This window comes from Calidris pugnax, unplaced genomic scaffold, assembly GCF_001431845.1.
Source record: "Calidris pugnax isolate Ruff unplaced genomic scaffold, ASM143184v1 scaffold44, whole genome shotgun sequence".
Taxonomy (NCBI): Eukaryota; Metazoa; Chordata; class Aves; order Charadriiformes; family Scolopacidae; genus Calidris; species Calidris pugnax.
The window spans coordinates 22,886,550-22,898,664 of NW_015094506.1; the positions used below are offsets into that span (position 1 = coordinate 22,886,550).

A 12,115-nucleotide genomic window follows, 5' to 3' on the forward strand; every position below is an offset into this window, starting at 1 on the left:
ATGGTCACAGGGAACCTTACGTACAGTGTCTGGCAAGACAACATGTGACTGCACCAGGAAGAAACACTCAGGTGAGAGAACAAACTTAAATGCAAGCTGAACTTGCTCGTATTTCCTTGGAAACTGATGTTGAATAGATGGAAAACTTCAACAAAAAAGCGCAGAAACTGCTATTCATAATTAAAAGCAGTGTGTTCTGCCTCTGGGAAAGAGGAAGAATAAAATCCTACATAAGGCTTTTTCCAAAATGGGAACTGTGAGCAACAGTGAGTATGTGCTACTTATTCACCTCAGTTGCTGTTACAGAGTTTAATTCCTTGGATGAGCAACTGCTTAAAAATATATACACGACTATTTTCTGAACTATAGAGTGAGGTGATTTTGTACCTTTAACCTATTTAAGTCCAAGGCTTTCACAAGTTTCTGAAACAAGTATTTCTGCGTTGTATTTTCATTTCTGCTTAACCACATGGCATCAGTTTCACTTCTTCCTTCAGTGATGCAGCAGTCTTCCATTAAGTAGAGAAAAATATTTAACAGCTGCTTGAAACAATGCTGCTATCTTTCTTTTCATGCTCCAGCTTATGAAAAATGAAGTTTACTGTAGCACCACGAGAAAAGGCAGCTCTGTATTGCCTAGATACACCTTCCCATCATGCTCAAACACGTCACTGACAGCCCAAGTGACGCTACCGTCGGGGTCGTGGAAGCTTGCCACAATGTCTCCTTTGCTGTTAATTTCTAAGAACAAGCCATGTTTGTGAAGAAAAATGCTGTAGAACGATAAAGGAGTCACCTGTTTTAGAAAAAGAAATACACAGTGTTAACACTTCATTCAAGGGGGGGGGAGAAATTGCATGACTAGAATGAAATGGCAATGCTAATATATGGCCTTCCAGATGTTGCTCTAGTCAGATTCAGCTGTCACTTAATCTTTGTTGCTTAATCTCAATATCCACTGGACTGTCTCTAAAGCTGGTGGTCCAGTAATTGCTTACTAATCTTAAAGTGCAGCCAGTGCCTGTTGCATAGGAAGGTGTGGAAGTTGTTTGAATTTATTCCAGCTGCCAAAAGTCACCTATTTTCTAAAAACAGGAATAAGAGGGACTTGATGGAACACCACTGAGTCACCCACTTTAGTGTTTTTCCTGTGCAAGTTCTAGGGAAAAAGCAGCATGTTTCTTAGAAAAAGTAGCGTGGTTAATCATAACCAGCTCAATGATCCTTGCTTGGCAAGAATGACTTTGTGGAGTTTGACAAGCAAAATCCTTATATTTTCTGAAATGGCTTCTTCCTTGACAATACCACATTGCTATAAATAGCTGGCTGAGAGCTTGTAACTATGGACTACTTTTGTCAATGGAGATTTTTCTTCTTTATAAATGGGTTCTCTGTATTACCACAACAGTAAAACTGCTGTGGTTTAATATGTAAAAAAGAAGCCACTCCTCAAATGTTCCAGAAAAATCAAAGTTAGTATGTGTCGGTGTGCTAGCTGGTAAAGATGAAGCAGTCTCTTGCATTTCCTAATGAAGAATAACAAGTTCTTTCTTTCATACTTAAAAAATTAATGGTATTGTGACACTGATAGTTAATATTACACACTGTGAAAGTTACCTTTGCAATAAATCTCTTCAGGAATGGATACGGTCCTAAAACATCCAGAAAAGGAGAAAAGAAACTAGGAAAGCGCGTAGTAGATATTCCAACTCGGTATAAGCCTGTGTTTGATAATCTGATGTTGTCCGGATACCCAGGCAGGTTGTCCATAAAAACTTCTTTTTTTCCTGCATTAGCTCCACTCAACCAATAGCTGCAAAAAGGGAATTTTGTGAATGAGTTATAGTGGCTGCTGCAGAATGCAGTAAGCTTAACAGCATGGAAGATCCATCGTTTTGAGTCATGCAAGGAATTTTTCAAAATGCAGGAAGTAGCAAATGCAAAGAGGGTCTAAATTTGGGTAGTGATGATTGGTCAAAAAACTCATCTTTCTGCATGTGTGACAGTGTGCTCCACCATCAACCTGACCTTTATCTCTCATAACCTTGCTGAAGTGATGACCACCCGTGGTGGTCATAATGGGTGCATCTAGTCGTGATGGCTGCATCCAGCTCACCGCGGTTTTGGGGAGGCAGGTAAGGACACAATAGCCAAGAGCTAACTTGAGCAATGCACCCAACCTCACCACAACATTGGTACTCCAAGAGCCCGTGGAGGTCTCCTGAACAGCAGCGGGCTGCACACCAGGATCTCCCCTTCAGCAGGGACACCTCTCAAGGTTACTTCAGAGATTTCTTGCTGCAACAGATCCTCAGTAAGTGACTAAGAGTATGCTAAATTTTGTTATAAAGGATTGATTGCACATATATAATCCTTTAGACATAAACCATTGACCAATTGGGATGAGGACTGAATCCAGCGGCACCTGGACTCCTCTCTGAGAAGGAGTTTAGAAAGGAAGTGAACCTCCCTTCTGAACCTCAACTCAACAGGAGTTGACAGCTCCCTGACAGCTGTCTGACACTCTCCTCTATGCAGTAAATAACCAAGTGTACCTTGCCACCAAATCTTGTTAAAATACTGTCACATTTACTATCAAACTTTATTAAATTGTTGGTTTGTATCAGTAAATATATTGCTGCTTCTCTCTTATGAGTGAAGTCCATCTGCGACAGTATGTAACATAAACAGTACCCCCCAAGTTCTATTAAAAAAAAATCTATTCATAGAAGATGTGCCTGTTAAATGAAAACTAATACTAAATTTGTCTTTCAGACATCCGTGAAACAAAAAACTGTTAAACCACTGAGTCCCTTTAAAATGGGAAAAATAGAATGTTATGCTAATCATCGTAATCATGCAGTGACAGTTGTCCTCTGAGCTCTGTCGTAACTATAATAATGGAGTCATCAGGATAATTGTAACTGAGTATGAAGGAATTAGAGCCCAATATTTCAGTAAATCAGTATGAAAAACACATGGCAGTGGAAAGAACAACTGTTAATCTCTACCTAGAATTAACTAAAACCTGTAACTCTTGCAATATAAAAAAGTAATTTAGACTAAGTGTCCAATCGCAACTCTGTTGACTGTACATCTTCAGTTTACATTTTTAGAAAAGTAAGAAAAACCAGAAAAATAAAAACATGAAAATCACGTCTACATATTAATTAAAACCATGTAACACAAACTAATATGTAATATTCTATATCTAGGAGGAGAATGATGTTTAACATACCGTATGATTCTGCATATGCTGGTTTCTGCTATTAACACGTAGTCTTCCTCGGGAGACAGCGCAATCCCATTTGCCATGTACAAGCCCCCGAGCACTGCTCTTCCTCTGCTGGTCACAGGGTCATAGGCCAACAGGCGACCGAGGCGGTTTGTTTCAATTACCTTAATCAACACATCTAGTGAAAAACTAGGCTATCAAAATACCTGGTTTCAATTAGAACAGAAAATATTCAGAAGTTGTATTAACATGAATCAGGTAAAAGCAGACTTTACGGAACAGCAGATGGCACCTTTATAAAAACAATAAGCTCTCAGTGCTAAAGGAGCAAAGGATTCTGTTTGTGTCTTTTCCCAGGCTGATCACAGTATTACTGCAAAATCAGAGGAATGTGGGGGTTATAAAGGCCAGAATTCAAAATATGTTATTCTGCAGTTCATTCTTCAGCAAAATATTGAGGCCTATCAGGCTTCTGTGAAAAATTAAAACTCCTTCAAATCAAACCAGAAAGCATTCACGAGTGGTTTGCTAAAGCAAGCAAACAGCTGACATTTTACTTCTGATATGAAATAATTTATTAAAATTTTAGTTGCTTCTGCTAAAAATCTGCAAGGCAGCTTTGGATTATGTACACATAAACCCTGTGAAGAGGAAACTGCCTTTATGTCTGTCATTTGTGCTGGCAGCCCCTTGTCAAGTCTGAAATACTAAAGGGAAAAGATGATATACTACCAAACAATAATTCTGATAGCTTTAAGAAACAGCAAGTCACACATAAGGTATTTCAACCTTTTTTTTTTTTCCTTTAATAACTTGGACCTTAATTCCCATCCTTAATTTAAATTAAATGTGTTTCCCTTCATGTGATTTTTCTCCTTGTTTAATTTTGTCCACAGTTCTGGTAGTAAAGACGAGACTCAGGGGAAACTTTATGTCTGTGACCTCACTGAATTTCAGCTTTCCAAACAGACAGTTTGTTCTAGGTAAAGTTTTACTTGAAGGCTGTGACTACACAGAAAAGACACCTTTAAGTACACCAGTGATTTGCTACCTTGCACTTCCTACGGTATAAGAGTGTGCTTGCAGACAGATACCAGAGAGAAACTAATATGCTGTAAAAATCCAGACTGTAGTGTATCACATGACAATTTCTTTGGGCAGTCATACCCAGAGGGTTTTTTCGGAAGAGCAGCCACAGAATAGCACAGCCCATCCTCTGCCTCAGGGCTCAAACATGCTGCATTCATCGCATGCTTGGCTAAAACACACAAGCAGAATCGAAACAAGTTGGTCTCTTCTGCAACCCAGTACACGGTGCTGGCAGCACAAAAATTAAGACTTAAGCTGCCTGAACAAATGGCTACAAAGATTACCTCCTCTCACCTCATATTTGTGATGTCGTCTTTCCCACTTGCTACTTGAATCCGTAAAATAAATCAAATTTTTCTTTGATATTTCTAATCCATTTAGGAATTTGAAAGGCAGCCCATCCACACCTGGTTAATAAAAATGACTACTGATTAAAATAAGTACAAAACCACCAAGTGTTCAAAATTATTCATATCCACACAAGCTTAAGATTGCAATTTCAAATGTCATAGTTAATGCTATTGCTGTCTTTAATTTGTTCCACGCTAAAGTCCAAGCTCCAAATTACTTTCCTTTGCTGGGAAATATGTTCAGCTTGTAGCTTAACATAACACATACCAAACCAAAAGCCTCTGAAAAATATCATTGCTTTTTTTACTTAAATTTTTAAAACAAATCTTAAAAATACAAAACCAATGGGCTTTCAATCAGCCCCAATCCCCACACTCATTAGCACTGATCTCAACTGATTAAAGTGCCTTGATCTTCCAATTTATACAAAAGCATGAGGACCAAACCCAAGATCAATCTACTTCCCCACTAACCATAGCATCACCTTTTTCACTCGATAGCAGGAGGGTTTTCTCTCCTGTCCTTGGGTTGACTTTGTACAGGCCTAAATAAGAATCCACCACAATCAAGTTACCAGCCTGATCCATTCGGACTCCGTGAGGCCGGCCACATACTGGTTCATAGTCTGGAGTTCCTGAGACACAAATAGGAGGATATGTTAGACCAGGAGGTTGACAAAAGGAAGATCCCAAAATGCACAGGCTGAAAAGCACTAAACTTTCATCCTTGAATAAACCAGATCCATAAAAGCTTCCTTGAACTGTTTCTAAAAGTAACTTGCAAAGGAAGTGACAGTATAATGGCAATCTAGCAGTCTCTCTTTCTTACTACTTAAGAAAAAATTTGCTCCCAACCTTCAGAGCAATTCAGCTCTACTCTGTTTTCCCAGACAACTTTATTTTACAGATGACCAAAAAGCTCGTAGGATTACTAAATCAGTAAAACAAAATTGATTAGCTGCTGTTTATTTTATATCCCCAAGAAACATAATGGGAGAAAACCACTTTTAGGAAAGATTTAACTAACTACTTCCCATAGCTGAGGAGCCCAAGTTCCACAAGTCATGTGAAAGTCCTAGAAGTAGTTCTCAGGTAAAACTACAAAAAAACAGATCTACCATGTTTACTATTTTTATAATGAACAATTTCCGTGAGAGCAGTGAAATTAGTAAAGCTTGACACCCTACAGTTTTGTAACCTGATGCCCTCCACTCTGAAATACACATTTTCCCCTCGTATTCCAGAAAGCAAGGGATAGCATCCATTACAGCTCAGTAGAGCTCTAACGCACCACACCACCAGCTGACTGGCTGTTTGACAGCTGCCAAAAAGTTAGCAGCTGAGTTCTGGTCCCACTCCAAACAGATTGATCATTTTGGTCTTATTTTTTGGTTTCTTAACTTCCACATAGTCAATTTTTTGTATTTTATGTAAAAAAAGTTCAGTAATCTTTTTAAGGATTCTTTCAAATTCAGTCGAGACTAGCCCATAGCCCAGGGATTTGGGGGATAGGGAAATCACCTGCATAACTGTCACACATTTAGGAAACCAGGCTAAAGGCAATCAGCTATTTCAAAGGCCTTTCAGGCCTGCTTGAGTCATCAAAAAAGCAGCAGGGTAAAAATATAAATATTTTGGTGTTTGTCTTCTTCATTTGCAAGTAAGGAAAGAAAATGCAACCTTGCAGTCTAGCAGTAGGATAGGCTATTCCGAGTCTCTGATTCCTGTGCAAAATTTGAACTGTTTCTAGCATACATTTTGCCCTTGAGGCAGGAAAATAATTGCATAAATCATGTCTTTAGACCACCCTTAAAAAGCTATGTACAGAAGGACTTCTGTAAAATGTTGTTCCTTATTCAAATGGCAAATCAGTCTCAAGGGCTAGAGAAGTGTGCCTTTGTACCTTAATCCCGCCTGCATTAGGAAAAACTACATGACAACAGTGGGTTTCTCTTACAAATTTGCATAAAAGTATCAGAAAACATTAACAGCAGCAAAAATAGCACTTCAGTTGCTCATTCAGTGATATTTATACAAGCAAGTTTGTTGTCATTTTCACATCGAAACTGTCACTCACCACATTCCGGCATATCCTGCCCCATCTGAGTAAGGAAATGCAGCTGGTCACCACTGATCCTCCACAGTTTCCCATCCACAGTACCAGTGTAGATATTACCTTAAAATAAGTACATTAGAAGACTGTTTTAAAAGGGACCAAGGCAAATAAATCTTAAAAGAAGGACATTCCTCATGATTATGAACTCTTCCTTCTTGCTCCTAATTTAAATATTCTGTGCAGACACAAAGCAACAAAGCATGAAAATACACAGCTTGCTTTAAATATATTTTTATAAAGCAGAAAGTGTAACAATAATGGAGATCAGAAAAAATATGAATTGTTCATATGTTTGTTTTAAATAAACATAATACATTAAAAGCAATCTTAAGACTCCTCTGGGTTAAGCAGCAAAGACATCAAGGACAGGACTAAAGATTCATAGGGATATTCTCATGCTGTCGATGAAAATCAGTGAAAGCATTAACAGAGTCACATGATCTACCTTCTTGTCCTGAGGGTTCTGCCATGTTATCAGCTGGCTAAAATGTTCAGTAGATGAAAGGAAAACATTACAATGACTGATCCAAAACAAGAAAGTAACCCTTCTCCTACGACATGAAATCCTAAGCAAAAAAAAATAAGTGTGGCGGCTTTTTTTTTTTAAGCTGTGATGTTTTGCTTAGGTTTTGAACTACCAGAATACTAAAAAAATAATGTATAAATTTGAATTAAAGGACTAAGCACTGTTTTTATTGGATACCTCCTTAGCAGTTGCTTTCTCCTCTGCTTTTATAGTGTTTAAATTAACAAGGCAAAAACCTCCCAGAAAGTCTTCAAACCTTTTGTCACTGTATTTAACTCCAAAAACTTCCGTGTAGAGTATCAGAGGAAAAACACTAGCAGTGATTAAGCCCCACCTTTGAAAAATAGCATCCTCCTACCTTTTGACTAGTCCAGGCTCTGAAATAGCACAATGCACATCACCAATCCTAGATTTACTCTGTTCTATGACATACACTTTTAGTGTAAGGTCTGTTAACTGTCCGGAAACATTCCTCTGATTTGTCTTTTATTTACATAGAATGATCTAAAGTAGGCATTATTTTCTTTACACGTGACCTGCATTTTCACCCTAGCCTTGTTTACATTTAAAAATGTGCACTGTCAGTTGGCAAAAGCTGTTAAAAGATACTCCATATAAGTTATGCTACAATTCTGTGCCGGTATCACTAAAAAAACCACAGATTCTGACTTTGTCTAATGAGCACTTGCACCAGAGCAGACAAACAGATATAAGAATGTCTAGCATCTGCTCACTCGCATCTACGGAAAAATGTTATGTGTAAATAGGGCAGATTCTCAAAGTATCAGCTGTCAGAGCTAGATTAAAAGAATTGTCTAGGATTACTGGTGTCCAGAAAGCACCTGTTTATCCGAAGGGAGAACTCCAGAGACTCTGTTCAATACAACAACTTTGCCTGGGAAAAAACAGAGGCTAAACTTTGCTGTCATGAAATACAGTGACATTCTAATGCCTCCTGAGGCATGTTGGAAACAGCTGAAATTTCTGATCACATACCAGATTCTGTATTTAAAGAGAGAAAGCTTAGACTTGTAGTGCTATTTTCTATCATGCTATGCACTGGGCTATGATGGTATATTTAGATTTATAGAGCTAGTGCAAGTGGGTTTTGTGCTAGACTTATCTCATGGGTATTTGTAGTAAAGTGAAGGCAAAACAGAACTACTCTGATTACTTGTAATATCCTGTCTTACACATATGGAAAACTGCATTTACTTAAAACAGGCTACAGCCTCCCCACACTTAATATAACCTTGGTCATATCGTATGATTTCAACTGACTGAATCCACTCTCCTAAAGCATCCTTAAATTCAGGGAAGATCCATAGTAGAATTAACACACTCAAGAAAAATAGAACCAAACCAGTACTTTAAACATCATGAATGAGGTTTGATTTGGTAACACAGAGCACCTGCAGGATTGGTCCTCATATTTAAAATATACTCTGCAAAATTCCTGTTGTGAACATACCCTTTCTGAAAGCTGTAGAGGAAGAGGGGGAGAATAGAAAGTGTGATAAAATGACAATTTAAAATAGCACCTTTGAGGAAAGGAGGAAGGAAACAGTTTTGGGAAAACATTTGCTGGGAACGGATGCCTCAATTCGAGGTGTTGAGCTAGGCCCCTTCCAGGCCTGTGCTGCTGGGACTGAAAAGGCTTCTAATTTCAGCTTGCACAATGGCAAACAAGAAGTTCCAGATGATTACCCCTCACCTCTGCAGCACACAACACAAGATGGTATCTTTCAGACAAACATTCCCTGGGCTATTCAGTATTTCCTTGAAAAGTACCATAAAACTAGCACCAGCAATAAGGGAGGGTGTCTGAACTGCCTGGCTCAAACTGCTCTGGACTGGGAGTTACCTGCTTTTCCATACTGACTACTGCAGGAATCTATTTTATCCACTGTTCCCTATTTTTCCAGAACAGATGAGTCCTGAGTCCACAGCACTAAACCTGTGTCCTAAACAGAAGACCACAGTGTCTCTCCTCTATTTGGCTTAAACTTTCATCACAGTCCCCCACTTCAGTCACACTCTGGGTAAGAGTTGTTGAAAAGATGCAAAACATGCTACTTGCCACCACTTCAGCCCTCTGCTTCCCACCATTCTGCCTCCTCACAGCTGCCAGACAAGCAAGATGAATTACACGGATAAGAGGAGGTTTTCTATTACAGTGAAAAGTTCTTTTATATTCCAAGCTGCTCTAAAAATATGTTTCTGAGAACTATGGAAATTTTAAAACAACTCCATTTGCTTTCCCTTTTTTGGTTCCATGTTCAATAACAGCTTTTGAAATGAAAGTGTGATGAACTCAGGTACTGAGCCCAAGCAGAAAATTAATACTGGTTTTGGAGACCTGAAATAGAAAAAAAGAAACCAAACCAAGGTAAGCTTATCACTAATTCTATGTCACAAGCCCAAGCTTAGACTCACATGTGGAAGAATTCTCACAAAAATATCTAGCTGTTTTGCATGTTACTTTTAAAGAATATGTCATTTTATACTTCAAAATTAGTAAGATCCCTGTATGGCACCAATTTGTGGGTCTATGCCTTTTAACATAGCAGGACATTTGCTGTGTCCTTGGGAGAACCAGATAACAGAAAGTTGTGGAGTATTCCCAGGGATACGTTTACAAATGTGAAGATACAGAAGAACATACAATTATCTTAATATTTTTGAGCAATCATTTAGCAAACATTCCTATTTTTCTTTCTTCGGATTTAATTCTTAAGTCTTGGATTTAACTTCTTACATCTTCTAAAAACTTAACCAAGCAGATGTATCAGATGTAATGGAACAGATGTGTTACACGTAGCAGACGTATAACTTTACCCATTTAGAAGTTATCTACTTGCCTTCATCATCAACAGTAAAAGACTCGGGGCCTTTCAGTTGTCCTGTGAAAATTCTTTGTCCACTCTGAAGCTTGTTATTCACTTGCAATGATCCAACTAAGGCAGGAGGTGGCTTTTCAAAACTGCACCAAATGAAAAATAAATAAGATGTAAGAAACAAGACAACATTGGACTATAAAATTATTTGAAGGGAAAGCAGTAAGACTTTACTCCAGAGATACTAGTAACTAGTTCTTTTTTTAAAGAACTTGTTAAAACTATTAGTATTTGTTAGAACTATTACTTCAAACTAAATTAGCAATTCTGTGGAGCTTGCAGGCCCAGGCTAAAAAGAATACAGACTTTTTAGATATTTTTTTTTTCTGAAATCAATACAAACACAGAATTGCCATAATCCTAGAGTTTTATTCCCTATCATTACCCTGAGATCTACTAACAATCTCTCTATGTGTATGTATAAATACTGCACTGGTCAGCATTGTTTTGCTTGAAATTCACTTGTTTGGGAAAGTGTTTCTATTTTCCAGTTTTGTTTGAGAAACACAATTTCTCCTGCCTATGAACTTACATGTTTTATTTGCTCCTGCAAGGTGAAAAAAATATAGGAGAAGTTTTGAAAGCACAGGAATTTCCCTGGCAAACACAAGTATTCTATTGAACTTTAAAATTAAGCAGGGGGACATACATGAATGGCTCTGGATCAATGGGAGATGGTAAAAAGTAAATGCTTGCAAAAGTTGTAAGGACTGCAGCTGGAAACCCCCACGATGGGAACCTAGGAGGAAAACAAAACAATTGTATATTCATGCACATACAGGAATGGGAGAGGACTAAGAAGAATCATTTTTTTTCCATAGTTAAAAAGTTTCAGTGCTAAAAATTAAGACTGAAAGAGGACAAAGCAGACTGCAAAAACCTGGCAGTGCCTGCCACGGAGGACCAGCCCAGTGCTGCTGCCCTGCTGTCTCCCTGGTGGAGCTCCTCCTGTCCCTGGACATGTGTGATCCAGCCAAAAACCACCAGGTTTCTTCTGACAAGTTGCATTTCTAGTAGCACGTAACTGCTGCAGGCAGAGACACAAGCCCACTTACCTGTGTGGTGAGCAACTTTGCTCATTCTAGTATTTTTAAGGCCTTTTACCAACCTTGCCCTGGCAGAGCATGGGAGTATTTGCTAGTGATGGGGTTTACCAAGTGCATACATAGTCATAAGGTGGTTGTTGTGCTTAACCCTTTCCATGTAGATTTTTAGCTGGCTTTTTTTGGACTTGGCAGGAAATTTTGGCAACACATGAAGCTATGGGGGTCTCACAAGAACCCACCTTTGAGGGACCGGTCCAACCACTATCATCTCCTCAGCTGCAGGGCCACAATGCCCAGGAAAGAGCATCAGAGAGACCGCTTCAGTCCAATTAGGGAAGGTTACACCATTTTAAACAACACAAAACAACCAGGAAATGAAACATACATGTTTCTGGAGAAAAATGCTAAAAACCCTTTAAGGGACATATTTAAAAGGTTGAAAGGCATCTACAGAAGAGGGAGGAGCAGGGTATCACCACCAGCCCAGCATGCTTTCCTCACTGTATTCACCTCGTGTTTCTCCATGACGATTTGGTTTTGGTTTGGGTTTTTTTTTTCTGTATAAGAAACCACTCGCCCAAGTACAGCGGGACAGCAGCCACTGCTCCGCTTCCTCAATGGCGGAGGCACCTCTGTGACAGAGGAAAGCCCCACTCCGGCCCTGCCCTACCCGCCGTCACCCCGAGGTAAAACATGGCGGCCCCGCCTCCCTCAGGCCCTCTCCGTTTCCCTCACCGCCGCCCGCCCGCCCGGGGGAGACCTCCCCTCACGGGGGCGGGAAGACGCCATCGCCCTCCTCCCTCCCACAGATCCCGGTGCTTACATGGCGTCGCGGCGGGCGGCTCCCGCCTCGGAG

The 12,115-nt window shown here is 39.4% G+C and overlaps 1 protein-coding gene across 1 annotated transcript; it reads right to left on the bottom strand.

Annotated features, from left to right (window-relative positions):
* Positions 1 to 5: 5 nt before the first annotated feature.
* LOC106901311 (adipocyte plasma membrane-associated protein-like) lies at positions 6 to 12,109 on the bottom strand. The gene is made up of 9 exons (XM_014963914.1): positions 12,083 to 12,109; positions 10,863 to 10,952; positions 10,178 to 10,299; positions 6,752 to 6,850; positions 5,160 to 5,309; positions 4,619 to 4,731; positions 3,239 to 3,399; positions 1,618 to 1,813; positions 6 to 796 (listed from the first exon to the last, which is right to left on the bottom strand). Coding segments are annotated over exons 1-9 (1,131 nt in total). The 5' UTR covers positions 12,085 to 12,109; the 3' UTR covers positions 6 to 598.
* Positions 12,110 to 12,115: the final 6 nt, after the last annotated feature.